General features: G+C 32.9%; 3 protein-coding genes across 3 annotated transcripts; 1 reads left to right on the plus strand and 2 right to left on the minus strand.

Annotated features, from left to right (window-relative positions):
* Positions 1-32: 32 nt before the first annotated feature.
* Positions 33-2775, minus strand: LOC11418916 (uncharacterized). The gene has a single exon (XM_003627161.4). It carries the CDS (start codon positions 2429-2431, stop codon positions 377-379), a length of 2055 nt encoding a protein of 684 aa, XP_003627209.1. The 5' UTR covers positions 2432-2775; the 3' UTR covers positions 33-376.
* A 1607-nt stretch (positions 2776-4382) lies between these two features.
* On the minus strand, positions 4383-7584 carry LOC11421247 (60S ribosomal protein L18a-like protein). The gene is made up of 4 exons (XM_003627162.4): positions 7359-7584; positions 5255-5389; positions 5035-5152; positions 4383-4848 (listed from the first exon to the last, which is right to left on the minus strand). The coding sequence occupies exons 2-4, from the start codon at positions 5371-5373 to the stop codon at positions 4795-4797; spliced, it is 291 nt and encodes a 96-aa protein (XP_003627210.2). The 5' UTR covers positions 5374-5389; positions 7359-7584; the 3' UTR covers positions 4383-4794.
* Positions 7585-10232: 2648 nt separating this feature from the next.
* LOC11422015 (U-box domain-containing protein 35) lies at positions 10233-14978 on the plus strand. Its single transcript, XM_024772829.2, has 8 exons — positions 10233-10398; positions 10655-10755; positions 11378-11505; positions 11618-11821; positions 12812-13073; positions 13307-13414; positions 13525-13953; positions 14280-14978. The coding sequence occupies exons 1-8, from the start codon at positions 10233-10235 to the stop codon at positions 14976-14978; spliced, it is 2097 nt and encodes a 698-aa protein (XP_024628597.1).
* The last annotated feature ends 271 nt before the right edge of the window (positions 14979-15249 follow it).

Consider the following 15249-nt stretch of genomic DNA (forward strand, 5'->3'; position numbering starts at 1 on the left):
GAATAATAATAATACTGTGAGTGACAAAAAGATGATGTTAACTATCCTTTGAATTTTGATTACTTAAACAATGTTTGAACCATAACTAGAAAAAACATTCAATAATCTTACAATCGAAGCATCCAAAACTGGCCATATCATATACACAAAGCATACAAAAGCCACACCCCACTCAAGAAAAGAAAAAGAGCACTACATTACTACAATATCTGTATGTCAGAATTCTCTTTGCACAAGAACTAATTCCTCTGTATGAAAATGAAATCTATATATCTGAATATCTATCAACAAACCATTTAGAGAAAAACTGTTTTAAATAACAATCAAGAATAAAGCAAATATCAATCTTGTAACTTGAACTTGGTCTAGTTTCATTTTAAATATAAGGGTTTTGTAAAGGACCAAGATTGGACCTCCCAATTCCTTGCTTCTCCCTCAAGGAATTCATCTTAGCCATCCTCAACCCAGCTCTAAAATTCTGTATAAAGTTCTGAGCTTTGGTATCAACATCTGGACTAGGACAAAACAACGGATTTGCACTTGCATTTCCAATTTCAGTGGCATTCTTCTCTTCACCATCTTCAGCATAGGGACTATTACTACATTGGCTAACTGGTGACTCAACAACTTCATCTGAATCTGGTGAACCACTCCTCGAACTACCAATGCTATCAACCCTAACATAATCACCCTGAACTCTAAACTTCCACGCCGGTAACTTAAACGGTGGAGGCGGTGGCGGAGGAGGGATAGGAATCAAGGGTGACTCATTACCAGTCATCACCACATTCTTTTCCAATCTATAATTAGAATTCTCTCTTGCCATAGGAACAAGGTAGGTTTTTTTGTGTTTGCTTTTGTTCGAAGTGAACAGGTTGTGAAAAACCGACGCTGGGGGAGGCGGGGGTGGCGGCGGAGGGGGTTGTGAAACAAGTGGCGAAGGTTGAGAATTTTGAATGGTTTCAAAATTTTCAACACTTTTTGATCTTTGTTTCTTCTTCTTTCCTCTTAATGAAGCTAAAAACTCTTTAGTAGCATTCCCTCTTTTCTTCTTAAGAGGAATGCCTGTCTTTCTCTCCGCCATTGACCGCTGTGGCACCGTCTGTGGTAGATAATTCTCAACGAAAAAATCATTATCTTCCAATTTCTCGATCGCTTTCGGTTGATTTGTTCGCTTGAAATTTCCTCGAACACCTTTAGTCCTCATCACCGGCAGTTGTGGATTTAGCTCCTGTTCCGGCACTGGCGAAGAAAATTCTGCAGAAGTAACTGCTGCCGTGTTTACTTCAGATTCACTCCTAATTTTCTTCTTCCTCGCAGCCGGTTGCCGATGCGGATTAAGCTCCGGTTCCGGCACCAGAGAGGAAAATTCCGCAGAAGTCACTACTGCCACGTTTTCCATAGATGCACTCCTGGTTTTCTTCTTCCTCAACGCAGGTATCGGTTGCAGAGGCGGCGGTTGTGAATTCTCCACAACAGAATCATTGATTACCGATTTCTCAACCGTTTCCACTTCATACATCGGATCAACATTTCTTCCAACATCTTCAGTTTGAGAATCTGGCACTGGTTTCACCTCCGGTCGCCGGGAAACTTCACCGGAAGTAACCTTTTCCCGGTGAAATTCATCTTCACTTTCCAATCTAGAGTTCCGATAAGGGAAGTGAATATGAGTATCATCATAAAACCGGTACCGTTCATCGTCAACAACTACCGCCTCCGATCGCCGGAGATCCGAATACGATCCTCTGCTTCTCAACCGGTTAAACGAAGACAGACTAGAATTCTCATACCAAAACGGCGGTGTTTCACTTTCGGTTACTGGTTTCACCTCCGGTTGCCGGAAAGTTTCACCGGAAGTAACCGTCTCCCGGTGAAATTCATCTTCATCTTGAAATCTCGGATACCGATAACGAAAATTTACACGAGTATCATCATAAAACCGGTACCGATCATCGCCGCCGTCAGCAACCACCACCTCCGGTCGACGGAGATCCGGATACGATCCACCGCTTCTCAACCGATTAAACACCGATGGATTTTCATTACCATACCAAAACGGCGGCGTTTCAGTGTCAGGATTCGAAAAGCTTCTACGATGAGTATTATAACTATCAAAACGACGCGGTGTCGTTTGCGTTTCATTGGTGTCGTTTTTAGTAAGAAAACCGCAAACGACAGCGAAGAGAACTAGTATAAGGTTTAAGTAATCCCAAGAGTGTTTAACATCTTGTGGTTTGAATTTGAAGATGTTTGAAATGAAAGAGTATATAGTGGGGACCACAATGAGTATGAAGATTAGGATTGTTATGAGGATGAGGAAGAGGGTGGTGGTTGTTGTGAGGAGGAGTGAGTATGTGCGGCGGAGACGGTGGTGGTTTGTGGTGGTTTTTGGGAGCCAAAATGGTGATATGTCTTCTTCTTGTTCCATTGGAATCTAATAATGTACTATGATGTTTGGACAATGTACTATGATGTTTTTGTGTTTGTGTTTTGGTTTGGTTGTTATGATGCTTTTTGATGAAATGGTTAATATATTTTAGGGTTGATTTGTGACTTTATAGTATAGTATGAATGAAGGGGTGGTTTAGTTTAGGGATGGATTTGTTTTGTTTGCCAGTTGGGAATGTGAAAAAGAAGGAAGAAAAGGTCAGTTGGCAAATGGTAAGCTGTATTTTATGATTTTATGTGAATGATGACAGCTAAAGTAGAGATGGAAATAGGAAGGTAGTAAGGTAAAGCATGTGCATTTTGGGTTGAGCTTCTTGATCTTGACTTGACTTCACCCTAAGAAGAAGTGAGGAGGTACTTACTATTAAGAAGTAACGTGTTTTTATCTAATCTTAAATTCTCAATAGTGGAGCATGGTAATATTTTATGGGGAAAGTATATTTGTACAACTATTTTTTTTGGATAATTTTTCAGACAACTTTTATTCTTTAAGGATAAAAACATTGGATATAATTTATACTTTTCTGCTTTTTTTTTTTTTTTTTTTTTTTTTTTATAGAAATTGACATCATATGCTTTTTACCCGCTCTTGGTTTTTTTTAAGAGTCTAGGAAAAAAACTTACGATTGGAGGCCTAGTAATGCAATTTGATGTTACTAGGACAGAGGCAGTTATCCAAACTTGCAAGTAATATAAACTTGAAAAAGAAAAACAGGGACGGGTATTTTCTTTCTCCATTTTTCCAGCAAATACTACATGATAGCAAGTTAGCAATCCTAAATGAAAAATGTTTGATAGACACTTCGATAGAAAAAGAGAATAAAAAATCTTATGATAGATGTAATATATTAGCGATTTGATAGAAATAGAGATAGAGATGAACGAATCTTGAAAAAATTAGGGTTTTCAAATTCATTATTAATCTCAAAATACATGCATTCCAAAATAAGTAAATGATAATCAACAATCTTGTTCAATTAAAGAAGAAAGTCGGATCAACATTTGCGTATCCACGCCAAGAGAATACAAGCAAAGCTACATATATAACATAATATCTCATTCAACAGTTATACTTGCATGAGTATCTAACATTACAAATGACAAAAAAATAAAAAATAAGTTAAACCCTTCTGTCACTATTATTATAGTAGATTGCAAGGAAAAATTTAATAATTTTAAATTAGAAAAGTGTCACTCGGGGTAGATAGTTAATCTTATTTTTAATTTTTTTAGTTGCGAATATTATTCTATATAATAATATGTCAGCATTTGCAAAATAATTAAATATCTTCAAATGACTTATCTGTTAAAATATGTCTAATGACTTTTATTTTAATTTTTTAAATAGAATATTACTATCAAGATCATCAGAACTATCATAATTTGGATAAGTTTCAAGATGTTTTGAAGATAATTTTATGTTATTATCGTAGAATGATTTAAGTTTTTTTATACCAAATAAAAATAGAAAAATATTCTCATGTGTTGTTAGAACTCACATGTTTATATTTTTGTGAGTAGAATTGATGTTCATTTTCACACATGATTCATACTGTTTGTAACTGCAATTCAGATTTCTTGAGAACTTCATGAAAGTAGCACTCAATTCGATGTGGTAATGTGATGATGTTCTAACTCAATTATGTGCATAAATCATTCCTTACATCGAGTTATTAATACACATTTGTGTCCATATTGTAGCACTCAATTAGGGAGAGAAAAAAGACAAGAGATCACATTTTAGAAAAAAACCTTCAAGACTGGCATACATGAGTGAAACATTTTTGTGTGTTTAAATCAGACTACACTGACCTCTATTTTAATAGCATAGAAAATAACTGTAATAAACATTTATTGATATGATTTATTAATTATAATCATAAAAGTTTAAGCATAATTAAACAAATAGATATTTGAATTTTATTATTTGGTTTTAACAACGACAAAAGAGGCACCAAGTAGAATACAAACTTAGAAAAAAGGACACCACGACACAGAAAGCAATGGATCTTTTCTTTTTCCATTTTCCTTCAAATACATGATAGAAAGTTAGCAACTACTAATTAACATTCCCAAAGACACGTGCATGCATACTAAAATAGGTTCATGAGAATCTAGTTAATTAGGTACATCATGCCTATAATAAGGGAATAGAAACATAGCTTTATGCACCTCATAAAATGGAACTGAACTAGTTTTGCATGCCAAGAGCTTGATCTACCATGTGAATAAGCCTTGCTTTCCTCGTGTAGAAGCTGATGATATTAGAAGTGATTTTCATTTGCTTTTTTCCGTGGCTAATTGATTACATTTAGGTTAGTTGATTGATATTCGGATCTAAAGTTACAAGAAAATAACAAGTATTGTTATCACCACAGTAATGGTGCAGATCAGAGCCTGCAACATCAGCAAAATGGAATAGTTGAGAGACCAAAATCACATGTGGCCGTAAACTAGAGAGACTTAAATGTAATTATCCATAATTTTATTTTCTCGAGAGAAATATAAATGAAAATATTCAAAGCGTGGTTATTGTAAAAGAGGGAGTACTGATGTAAACTTGCTCTCAAGTACAACACTTACAGCGATTGCAGAAGCAGCGAGTCCAGCACGCTCCCTTGGATCCTTATGATAGTAATTTCCAAAGTAGAGAATTGTTGCATAATACCACGTCAATGGGCATGCAAATCCTAGCAGAAAACTGGTAAACAAAAGGGAGGGAAGAGGAGAACATTTAAACATCAAACTATGTCGGCTAAAGAATTGAGACTTGAGAGAGATGAATCTTTACAAAATAACTTACGAGAACCATCCAATGCCGCAACCAAAACATGGAAGTGGCTTGTCAAATTTTCCCAATGGTGGGTGTTCTGGATCTAAGATAGGAGCATAATCGCCCTTTATTCCGTCAGCCGTGGCCATCTAGAGTCTTATCTCTCTGTATATTAAACTCAATTTTAGCCCACTTTTTAACACATATAAGATGCATAATTTCGTATCTGCGTGTTATTCTTCACAACAAGGCATGAGCTTTATCATAATCATCATAGAAGGTAGCAATAGACCGAAACAAAAACCAATACAAAAAGAAATTAGACAAGTGGCTCGCGAACCAAAAGCGTAGCGCTGAACCCTATCATCGCTACTCTATTCTGCTATAGCGCGCTATTGACTACATTCACACCATTACATTATTCTATCATAACCATGTCATGAAACTACCACAAAGAAGACAGTTATTCACCGCCAGCTCACGGATGGCTAAAACGCTTCGCTTTATAATGTTTTTTTTTCCTTCTAACAGATGTAACAAAAACCCAGTCTGCTGTGACGGATACTACTCATTGTGCACGTATGAAAATGAATAAGTTCTACTTTTTGTGACGCCAAGGACCTTTTGACGTGCGATTATGTTTGTCTCACTATTGATAAGAAATATCTAGATTTGAAGTTTAAGTGTAATAGTTAGATCCATCTTGAATGATAAAGGAGTAGGGAAAACAACCTCTTATGGGCTAGCAACTACCATTTATAAAAGGCAAAGAATCTTCTTATAAGGTCAAAATAATCTTTAAACTGTACTGCATAAATTCATTTAAATTCAAGACACCATTGCTAGCTCAATATGATGAAACACAGGATGCTGAGGTTCATTTGCAAACACTACTTATAGTTCAACGTTTAATAGTCGAGGGAGGCATATCCAAAAGTTTCTAAGGTATTGTATATGATGGTATAAGCCAAGATAAAGAGAGCTAACATTCAATACTAATTATCGGATACATTATATTCTAAATATATGAAAACAAGGTTAGCATTATCATATCTACAAATCTTCTATGGCATCTGCATACAAAATTATTGACGCCCTCAGTGTAATACAGGCAGTAATAACAGAGTAAACATCCAGAGCTCAATCCTAGCTACCTAGAGCTAACAGTGCAGAAGAACTAGATAATTTGCTTCCTTCACATGACAATTCAAAATAAAATGCTGTCAAATTCCGGAACTTTACTAAAAAGTACTATCGGACACTAAACGACATCCTCAAAAGAGTCATCCGATCTCAATACTGAATTTCACCAAACTAGTTACTTAAAGAACAGTTTTCAACAAATACTTTTCAGTCCTCAATTTTAATCTGCTTCGCATCAGAGAAGTATAGCATCCACAAATTGAAAATGTTTTGATAATGGATTTAAATAAGGGATTATAATCAGCTCAAAAAAAAAAAAATTTAAGTCAAACTAAGAGGGTATAATATGTTACCTCTAGCTAGTGAAAATATCTAATTCAATAGCAGATCTTCTTCTAAGTCATATATAAATAACATACGATAAAAATATTACACACACAAAGTGAATTATGTACCATAACCTCAATTGACACTTAAAATAACCAAGCATGCAACCAATAACAAATTATAGATGCTAAATGCATTTCAATATTTCATTTCATCTTATACAATCAAGCGGATGCATCACTTGCAAGGCAGAGCAAGAAAGTAATAAACTTAACCAGTTTCCTATCACTGACCATGACCCTGTTTGAGAGAGCTTATAGAAACAGCTTATGACATGCCTATAAACTATTTTCACCTTATTTCAATAAGCTCTCCAGGATAGCTTATGAAAACAGCTTATAGCTTATATAAATACAATTTGACTTTATTTTATCTTGTTATAGATATAACTTATGATACGCACTTAATTAAACAGTTTATGCCTATAAAAATGAAAGATTTCATTCAACAAAAGAACAATTTCAATGAAAAATAGTTCCTACAACGAAGACCCATTTTCCAACAACGAATTTCCTTGAAACCCACCTAAAAAAGTTCCATTTTTACCCCATAAATAGCAGTAAAAATAAATAAAAATTTAAAATTTAAAGGTGTTAAGAGTTACCTGTGAAATGAAAGCAAGGAAAACCAGAAAAATGGATAATTGGATTGTGAAGAAGTGCTTCAGCTCTACATAACAGTGAGGGTTGTTTGAGGGGTATAAATGGGAAGTGAAAAGCGAACAAATAACGACAGTGAAGTGCAGTGAAGTCGAAACTCACGATTTTTTTTATTGTATCTGTTTCAACCATTTGACAAGTACTTTGTCTTCTGCTTACACACGAATGAAAATGTTAAATTCAAGGATCTTGCTTGTGAACTAGTTAAAAATAAAAGCTAAGTCTTGCATTAAAAATAACTTTCTTTTTTAACTTTTAAAAAGTAAAATACACATTTGTCAAAAAAAAAAAAAAAAAGTAAAATACACATTTTTTAAGACAATATTTCATTTTATAATTCCTTAACAAATGTCACAAGGGCATTTGTTAACATTTCATTAAATTTAATAATATCGATATTGTGTGTTGAATTTTCATAAGATACAATTTTTATCGACTATAAATAAGGTATTTAAATTTAAAATAGATAGAATACATCGAAAACAATACAAATTTTTTGTCCCTCACATCAAAGAGGTTTAATATAAGAACAAACTTACTTGATCTAGTTAATAGCATAAAACGACACATAATATATAAGATACAATTAGAATTTTTTATTTTTTTTAAGATACAATTAGAACTTATTATGTTAAAAAAAAGATTTATTTATGAAAACAAACAAAAATAGATATTTTCATAACAATAATGTTGTAGGACAATGCATAAAACATAACATTAATGAAATGATGGTGATGGGTATGTTGAGGGACATGGATTCCAACGGCAGAAATTTCACATAGATTTCAATGCAATGGATTGTAACCGTTGATTTGAGATCGGAAAGTTTAAATTTTAAATTTTGTTTTACAAGGTAAAATAATTTTGACTATCAAACTCATTGACCTCTAAATCTTTTCAAATAATTTTTGTTATAGTTTTCCTACTCTTCTTACGACGGCATCTACAGATCTTCTCTCTACATGCCCAAACCATCTAAATTTGTTTTCTACCAACTTTTCTATTATAGGTGCTACGCTCTCTCTCTTCAATGGTGTCATTTCTAATCATATCTCATCTAGTCTTACCACTTATCCAACACAACATCATCATCCCGCTACACTTACTCGATTAGTATGTTGGCACTTAACCGTCCAAGACTATGTCATCGTCGGTCTGACTAATGTCTGTTAGAACTTTCCTTTCAACTTAAGCAGTACTTTCTTATCACATCAAACCACATGAGACTCTTCTCCATTTCAACCACTCAACTTGAATGCAATGATTTATGACCTGCTTCCATTTCTCCTTCACTTTATACTACGGATCCAAGATATTTATACCATGTAACTTGGGGTTATGTGATCTTCAACCTTTACCTCCAAGGTATAACTACTTCACCTTTTGCTGAAACCACACGCTTCTAAGGCTTGTGATCTCCAAGTCTCTAGTCTCCCATTCAATTCTTCCATCGACTCTTCAAGATAGACTACATCATTTGCAAAAAAAAAAAACATAAATTTCGATGCTAACACTTGGTAGATGTTGAATGAGTGTTCTTTAAAATATGGTTGCCTAAGTATCGAGACTCGAAAAAAAATATGGATGTCAATTTTTTTATAATCTTTATGAATATTTTTTTTACAAGAATAATCTTTATGAATATGACTCTACATTTTTTTTAACGGAAAATATGAATTTACTTTGTAAATAAGTGAATATTCAAAAGTTACTTTTATGACCGTTTGTATTCTTTGATTAAATCGGTTAATTAAATTAGCGGATTTTTTTTGTCAAGTTGTTTAGTGGTTAGAGCTCACACAATTAAATTGTGAAGAAGTGGAGCGTCTGGGGTTCGAACTCGAGCCCCTACATATTATATGCAATATCTCTACCAACTGAATTAAGCCCATAGAGATTAATCTAGCGGATTTTAATAGATAATAATGTGTTAGAAGGTGTTCGTGTAATATTACTAAGATAAGATGGGGATGTTGCAAAGCATGTGCATTTGAGTTGTTTTCATCAGCAAAGCATAGGTCTCTAAGTAGTTCCACAAGATTTATTTCATTTTTTTACAAGTGTTTTATTTCAACAACCATTTGATTGATAATTTTTAGGGCAATCATAATTTTATAAAGGAAAAGAGGTATTGACACAAAAACTAAAATAATAGAGAGAAAATAAAAACATAATATAAGTATGAGAGAGAAAGTTATCACAAAATTTATCAAAAAGTGATTGTATAAATATCATTTCTCTTTTGATAAATCTTATAGGTGCAAGTTGATATGACCGTCTATATTTATACTTTATAAAGTTTATGCACTATTCTTTTAATAAATTAATAATAATGTTTCAAAAGAAAACTTGAGAAATTGTAAAATAACAAAATCAATCAAATGAGACAAGTCTATGTATAAAACCAGGTGCCTTATTCATTTTAAGTTTATTTTTAGATAAGAAGTGCCTTAATTGAAATTGTGGTGTATATATATCATGCCAGCTATATATCTATCTGTATCCTTAACCATCTCTAATAATAAGCTTTAGAAATATTTGTGACTTTTTATTAAAGTTGAATTCATCATTATTATTTGATCCAACTTAGGTACACATATACATGCACGTATAATGAAGTAAACAAACAAGTGTTTGTTAGAAAATAAAATCCAACTAATGGGTTTTGTACTTGAAGCCAGAGGTTTAAAAAGTGGTTAGTAACGGTTTGGTCAATTTAACAAATCAGTTATTATTCATGTATTACATTGAAATGGGATAGAAACAGAGACAAGAGCTTATTTTTCTAAAAAAGTAACTAACCTTAATTCTTCATGCAAATGATTACTAATGAATTAGGAGCTGCCACCGCCGCCAAAACCACCGTCATTGCCATCAACACCGGTCGGAATAGCCAGTGCGCGGTGAAATGGGCGGTGGACCACCTTCTAAAGAAGAACTCCAATTGCATTCTCATTCATGTTCGTACCAAACCTCTCAATTCCAGTAGGTATTCTTCTCCTTATCTCCCATTCATCCTTCTCACATCAACAAAAAAAATAAATCAACCTTTCATCATAAATTTTAACAAAACCCTGTTTTTGTCCTTTCACCTAGATTATCATATTTTAACCTATGATATGATGTATGGCTATAATTTGAATTTAAATAAAACTATTTATGAATATAGAATTGATAATGTGTATGGGATCATGCAACCAAATTATTTGTATTATGAAATTTTGAATTTGGTTTAATGCAGGTGATCATATTGTCGATGTTCCTAAACATGGTCGTCCACCAACTCATGAAGAATTGCACCAATTTTTTCTTCCCTTCCGTGGATTTTGTGCTAGAAAAGGGGTAAGAATTAATAAATTTCCAAAGTTTGAGTAATCTCTATTAAATTCCTACATTTACATCTGAATTAGAAATTATATTTGATGAATAGGATAAATTTCCCAAAAAAATATGTCATGTTTATTATGTTTATATATAGGCTTAATTACTCTTTTGATCCTTAACTTATTTTTTGGTTTCGTTTTGGTCCCTTAACTATTAAAAGTTTCGTTTTGGTCTCTTAACTTACTTTTTGGTTTCGTTTTGGTCCCTTAACTATTAAAAGTTTCGTTTTGGTCCTTTAACTTACTTTTTGGTTTCGTTTTGGTCCTTAACTCTTCCTTCGTCAACCACTTTAGTCCTTTATGTTAGGATGAATGTATTAGAGTTAAGGGACCAAAACGAAACCAAAAAATAAGTTAAGGGACCAAAACGAAACCAAAAAATAAGTTAAGGTACCAAAACGAAACTTCTAATACTTAAGGGACCAAAAGAAAACCCAAAAATAAGTTATGGGACCGAAACGAAACTTTTAATAGTTAAGGAACCAAAACGAAATCAAAAAATAAGTTAAGGGACCAAAAGAGTAATTAAACCTTATATATATTATATACAAGTTGATAATTATGAATGTTGATCATTTTAGATTGAGGCAAAGGAATTGGTCTTGCATGACATTGATGTTCCTAGTGCTCTTACTGCTTATGTCATCGAAAATTTTATCAACTATGTTGTCATTGGTGCTTCTGCTTCCCCTTGGAGTGTTCTTATAAGGTCTTAATAACTAATTAATCTCACATTATATACATTTATTTATAATTACATATTGTAAAACCTTGATTAACATATTTCTCTTTTAACCAATATTCTCATTTACATGTGACAGAAAATTTAAAGAAGTGGATATGTCATCTACCTTAGCTAAGTCATTGCCTAAATCAAGCACATTGTATGTTATATCAAAAGGAAATGTACAACATATTCGACCAACAGGACCTATAAGAGACATAGTTACACTCTTGCAGAATGATCAATTGATGCAGCCAAATAAACTTTTTGCTCATACCCCTAATTGTGAAGATTTAAACAGGTATGATACAAATTATATATTTAATTTTAAAAAATAAGGTTTTGGTCTCATTATCTTAAAAACCGTTTTTCCCCTCCAAATTAAGTTTTTATGAACTTTGGTTCCTCGTATCATTTTTGGGGTCATTTTTTGTTATGTAGTTTGTGAGAGTGTCAACCTAATGTATATGAAGAATTAAAATGAACTTTAATGAAGAACATTTTTAAGTAAAGCATCAAAGGTGTAATTGTTCAAGGAAAAAACACATGGGGTTATCAACTGTTAGGTCGTCAACGTCAAAATTCTACAAATATTAAAATAGTAAATTTAAAATTGTTAGAATAACGACTTGGTTCAAAGGTAAAAGATATGAAAGCAACACAAACAAAGAACATAAAATGTTTGATCATGGAGTTCGGTCAATTGTGTTTATCTCATCGACTATGGCGCAGTTGCATAACCTTTTTATTAATCAAGCATGAGATTTACATGACACAACTTACATTTAAATACTACAATTCAATTCAAATATTGATCTCCGTCCGAGCGACCGATAGACTAATCGATAATTATGAGCCATATCTAGCAAAAATAGTTTAGGATGAATCTAAGAGCCTCTATATGCTATTTTGAGATTCTTGTCCATGATAATTTGTTTCCATGTCACTTAAAAGCAACATATCTGAATTTTTAATTATAAAAAAAAAAAAAAAAAAATATTACTTGAATTTTTTTCTTATTTATTGGTAGGACTAACAACACACATTTGTACAAGATTAGTTGGATACAATTAATTCTAACATATAAATCAGTCATCCTAAAAATAAATAAGATAACTTGCCAAACAAGTGAACAACATGTTCTAATCAAATAAAAAAAAGAGAAAGAATTAATATAGTTGATTTAAAATTCATCAGTCTCTACTAATTTCATGATTGGTGATGAACCTTAAAGTTTTACTCTACTAATTATATGATGTTGTGTATTTTCTTGTCTCATTACTTTATAAAGGAAACCATTCAAAGATGCAAACAAAGCCTGGGAACCATTACATGATATGAAAGATGTTACACTGATGACACCATGTAAATCCAATATTCTTGAAGATAACAATTCACCCAGAGGTCCAAGATTATCAGCCGGAAGCTCCTCGTCGCAAACTTCATCGAATAGAAGTTCTCCTGCCAATAGTAATGATAGTTCAGGGAAACATGGAAATCATGAAGTTATAAATTCAGACAATACTAAGCGCTTACTTTCTTCAAAACCACCAGTAAGTACACATGCCCTTTTCTTTTACACTTGCATTGACGAATTCTAGTTTATCAAGTTATGCATGTATCAAAATAATGAGGTTCTTGAGTGTAATATGTTATATTGGTATGTGTCACAATTTTTTGTACTTTCATGCAATAATCACTTCCAATCATTGATTTGATATCAAACTACTTAGATCATATATGTTTATTAACTTTATTTTCTCCTTTTGCATGAATCATCATATAGTTGCAGATAAGGATTGAGGCAAAAATAAAGAAATTAAAACTAGAATTGAAGAAAACAACTGAGCAGTATGGTATGGCATGCAGAGAAGCTGTCTTAGCAAAACTGAAGGTAACATCATTCATAATGTTATGAAAATTATGCTTGAATTTAACTTTAAACAAATAGATTTAATAAATTAATGAAAAAAATAGTCTAAAAGACGATTATTTTTCATTTAGGCAAGTGAAATTGAAAAGTTTAGAGAAGAAGAAGAGCAAAATGTTGAAAAAGCAAGGCTTGCTGAAGAGGCTGCATTAGCTTTAGCTGAAGTAGAAACACAGAAAGCAAAAGCTGCTTTGGAAGCGGCCGAAATGTCACAGCGTCTTGCGGAAATAGAAACTCAAAAGAGAAAGCTAGCTGAATTAAAAGTGAAACATGAGAAAGAACAAAGGATAAGAACATTGCAAGAAGTTGTGTATAATAGCATTCCATATAGAAGATATGATATTAAAGAAATTCAAGTTGCAACTAATGGCTTTGACAATGCTCTCAAAATTGGTGAAGGGGGGTATGGACCTGTTTTTAAAGGTGTGCTTGATCACACTATTGTTGCTATAAAAGTTCTTAAACCTGATTTAGCTCATGGAGAGAGGCAATTTCAACAAGAGGTAACTATATTTGTTCAATAATTATAAAATATATGACCTTTTTAATTATGAACTAAAAATGCTGACCAAAAAAACTACAAGGACTAAAAAGTGCATTATTTGTAGGAACTAAAAAGTGCATTTTTTATATATTTATAAGGACCATTTACTTAATTAACCTTTTTTTTTTTAAATATGAACTGTCTAGGATGATGTATAAGTGCCAAATACTAGCACTATGACACTGTCTTTTCAGTACCCTCTTTTATTGGCTAAATTTTTTGTATATCCTTACTAATTATTGCGAGTCTCATCGCCCTTATGTACCATCAATATTTTCAATGCAGGTTCTTATTTTAAGCAAAATTAGACATCCCAACATGGTGCTCCTTCTAGGTGCATGTCCAGAATTTGGATGCCTTGTGTATGAACACATGGAAAACGGAAGTTTAGAAGATCGTTTATTCCAAAAAGACGAGACTCCACCAATTCCATGGAAAAATCGTTTTAAAATTGCATATGAGATTGCCACTGGCCTTCTTTTCCTTCACCAATCAAAGCCAGATCCAATAGTACATCGTGATATGAAACCAGGAAACATTCTCTTAGACAAAAACTACGTTAGCAAGATCAGTGATGTTGGTTTGGCGCGACTCGTTCCTGCTTCAATAGCCAACAAAACCACTCAATATCGCATGACAGGCGCAGCTGGAACATTTTGCTACATTGATCCTGAGTATCAACAAACTGGATTATTGGGTGTGAAATCAGATATATTTTCATTTGGTATGATTTTGCTACAAATTATCACTGCAAAGCCTCCAATGGGTTTATCTCATATAGTTGAAGAAGCTATAAAAAAAGGAAACTTCATGAACGTGCTTGATCCAAATGTACCAAATTGTCCTGTTGAAGAGGCTTTGGCATGTGCTAAGCTGGCTTTAAAGTGTATTGAGTATAGAAAACGTGATAGACCTGATCTTGCTACTGTTATTTTGCCAGAGCTGAATCGAATATCACATATTTGGAACTCTGATGAGGAATAAGGATCCATTCACAAAAGTACATGCACATTTTTATTTGTATGTTAACATAAATAAAAGTATCTATTTTATGTTATTATTGAGGTTGCATCTTGATTATGAGATCATGATAAAACCGTAATTTTGTTAAACTTGTAAAATGTAAATTTTGTCAAAATTATAATGGTTCAGTACAATTATGTCGAATTTTCCTTAAAAAAAGCGATTATGTCGAATTCACCATTAATCAAAACATACATTCCATCTACAAAACAAAGTTAGTCAATTTGCGACT

This window comes from Medicago truncatula, chromosome 8 (assembly GCF_003473485.1).
Source record: "Medicago truncatula cultivar Jemalong A17 chromosome 8, MtrunA17r5.0-ANR, whole genome shotgun sequence".
In the NCBI taxonomy this organism is placed as follows: domain Eukaryota; kingdom Viridiplantae; phylum Streptophyta; class Magnoliopsida; order Fabales; family Fabaceae; genus Medicago; species Medicago truncatula.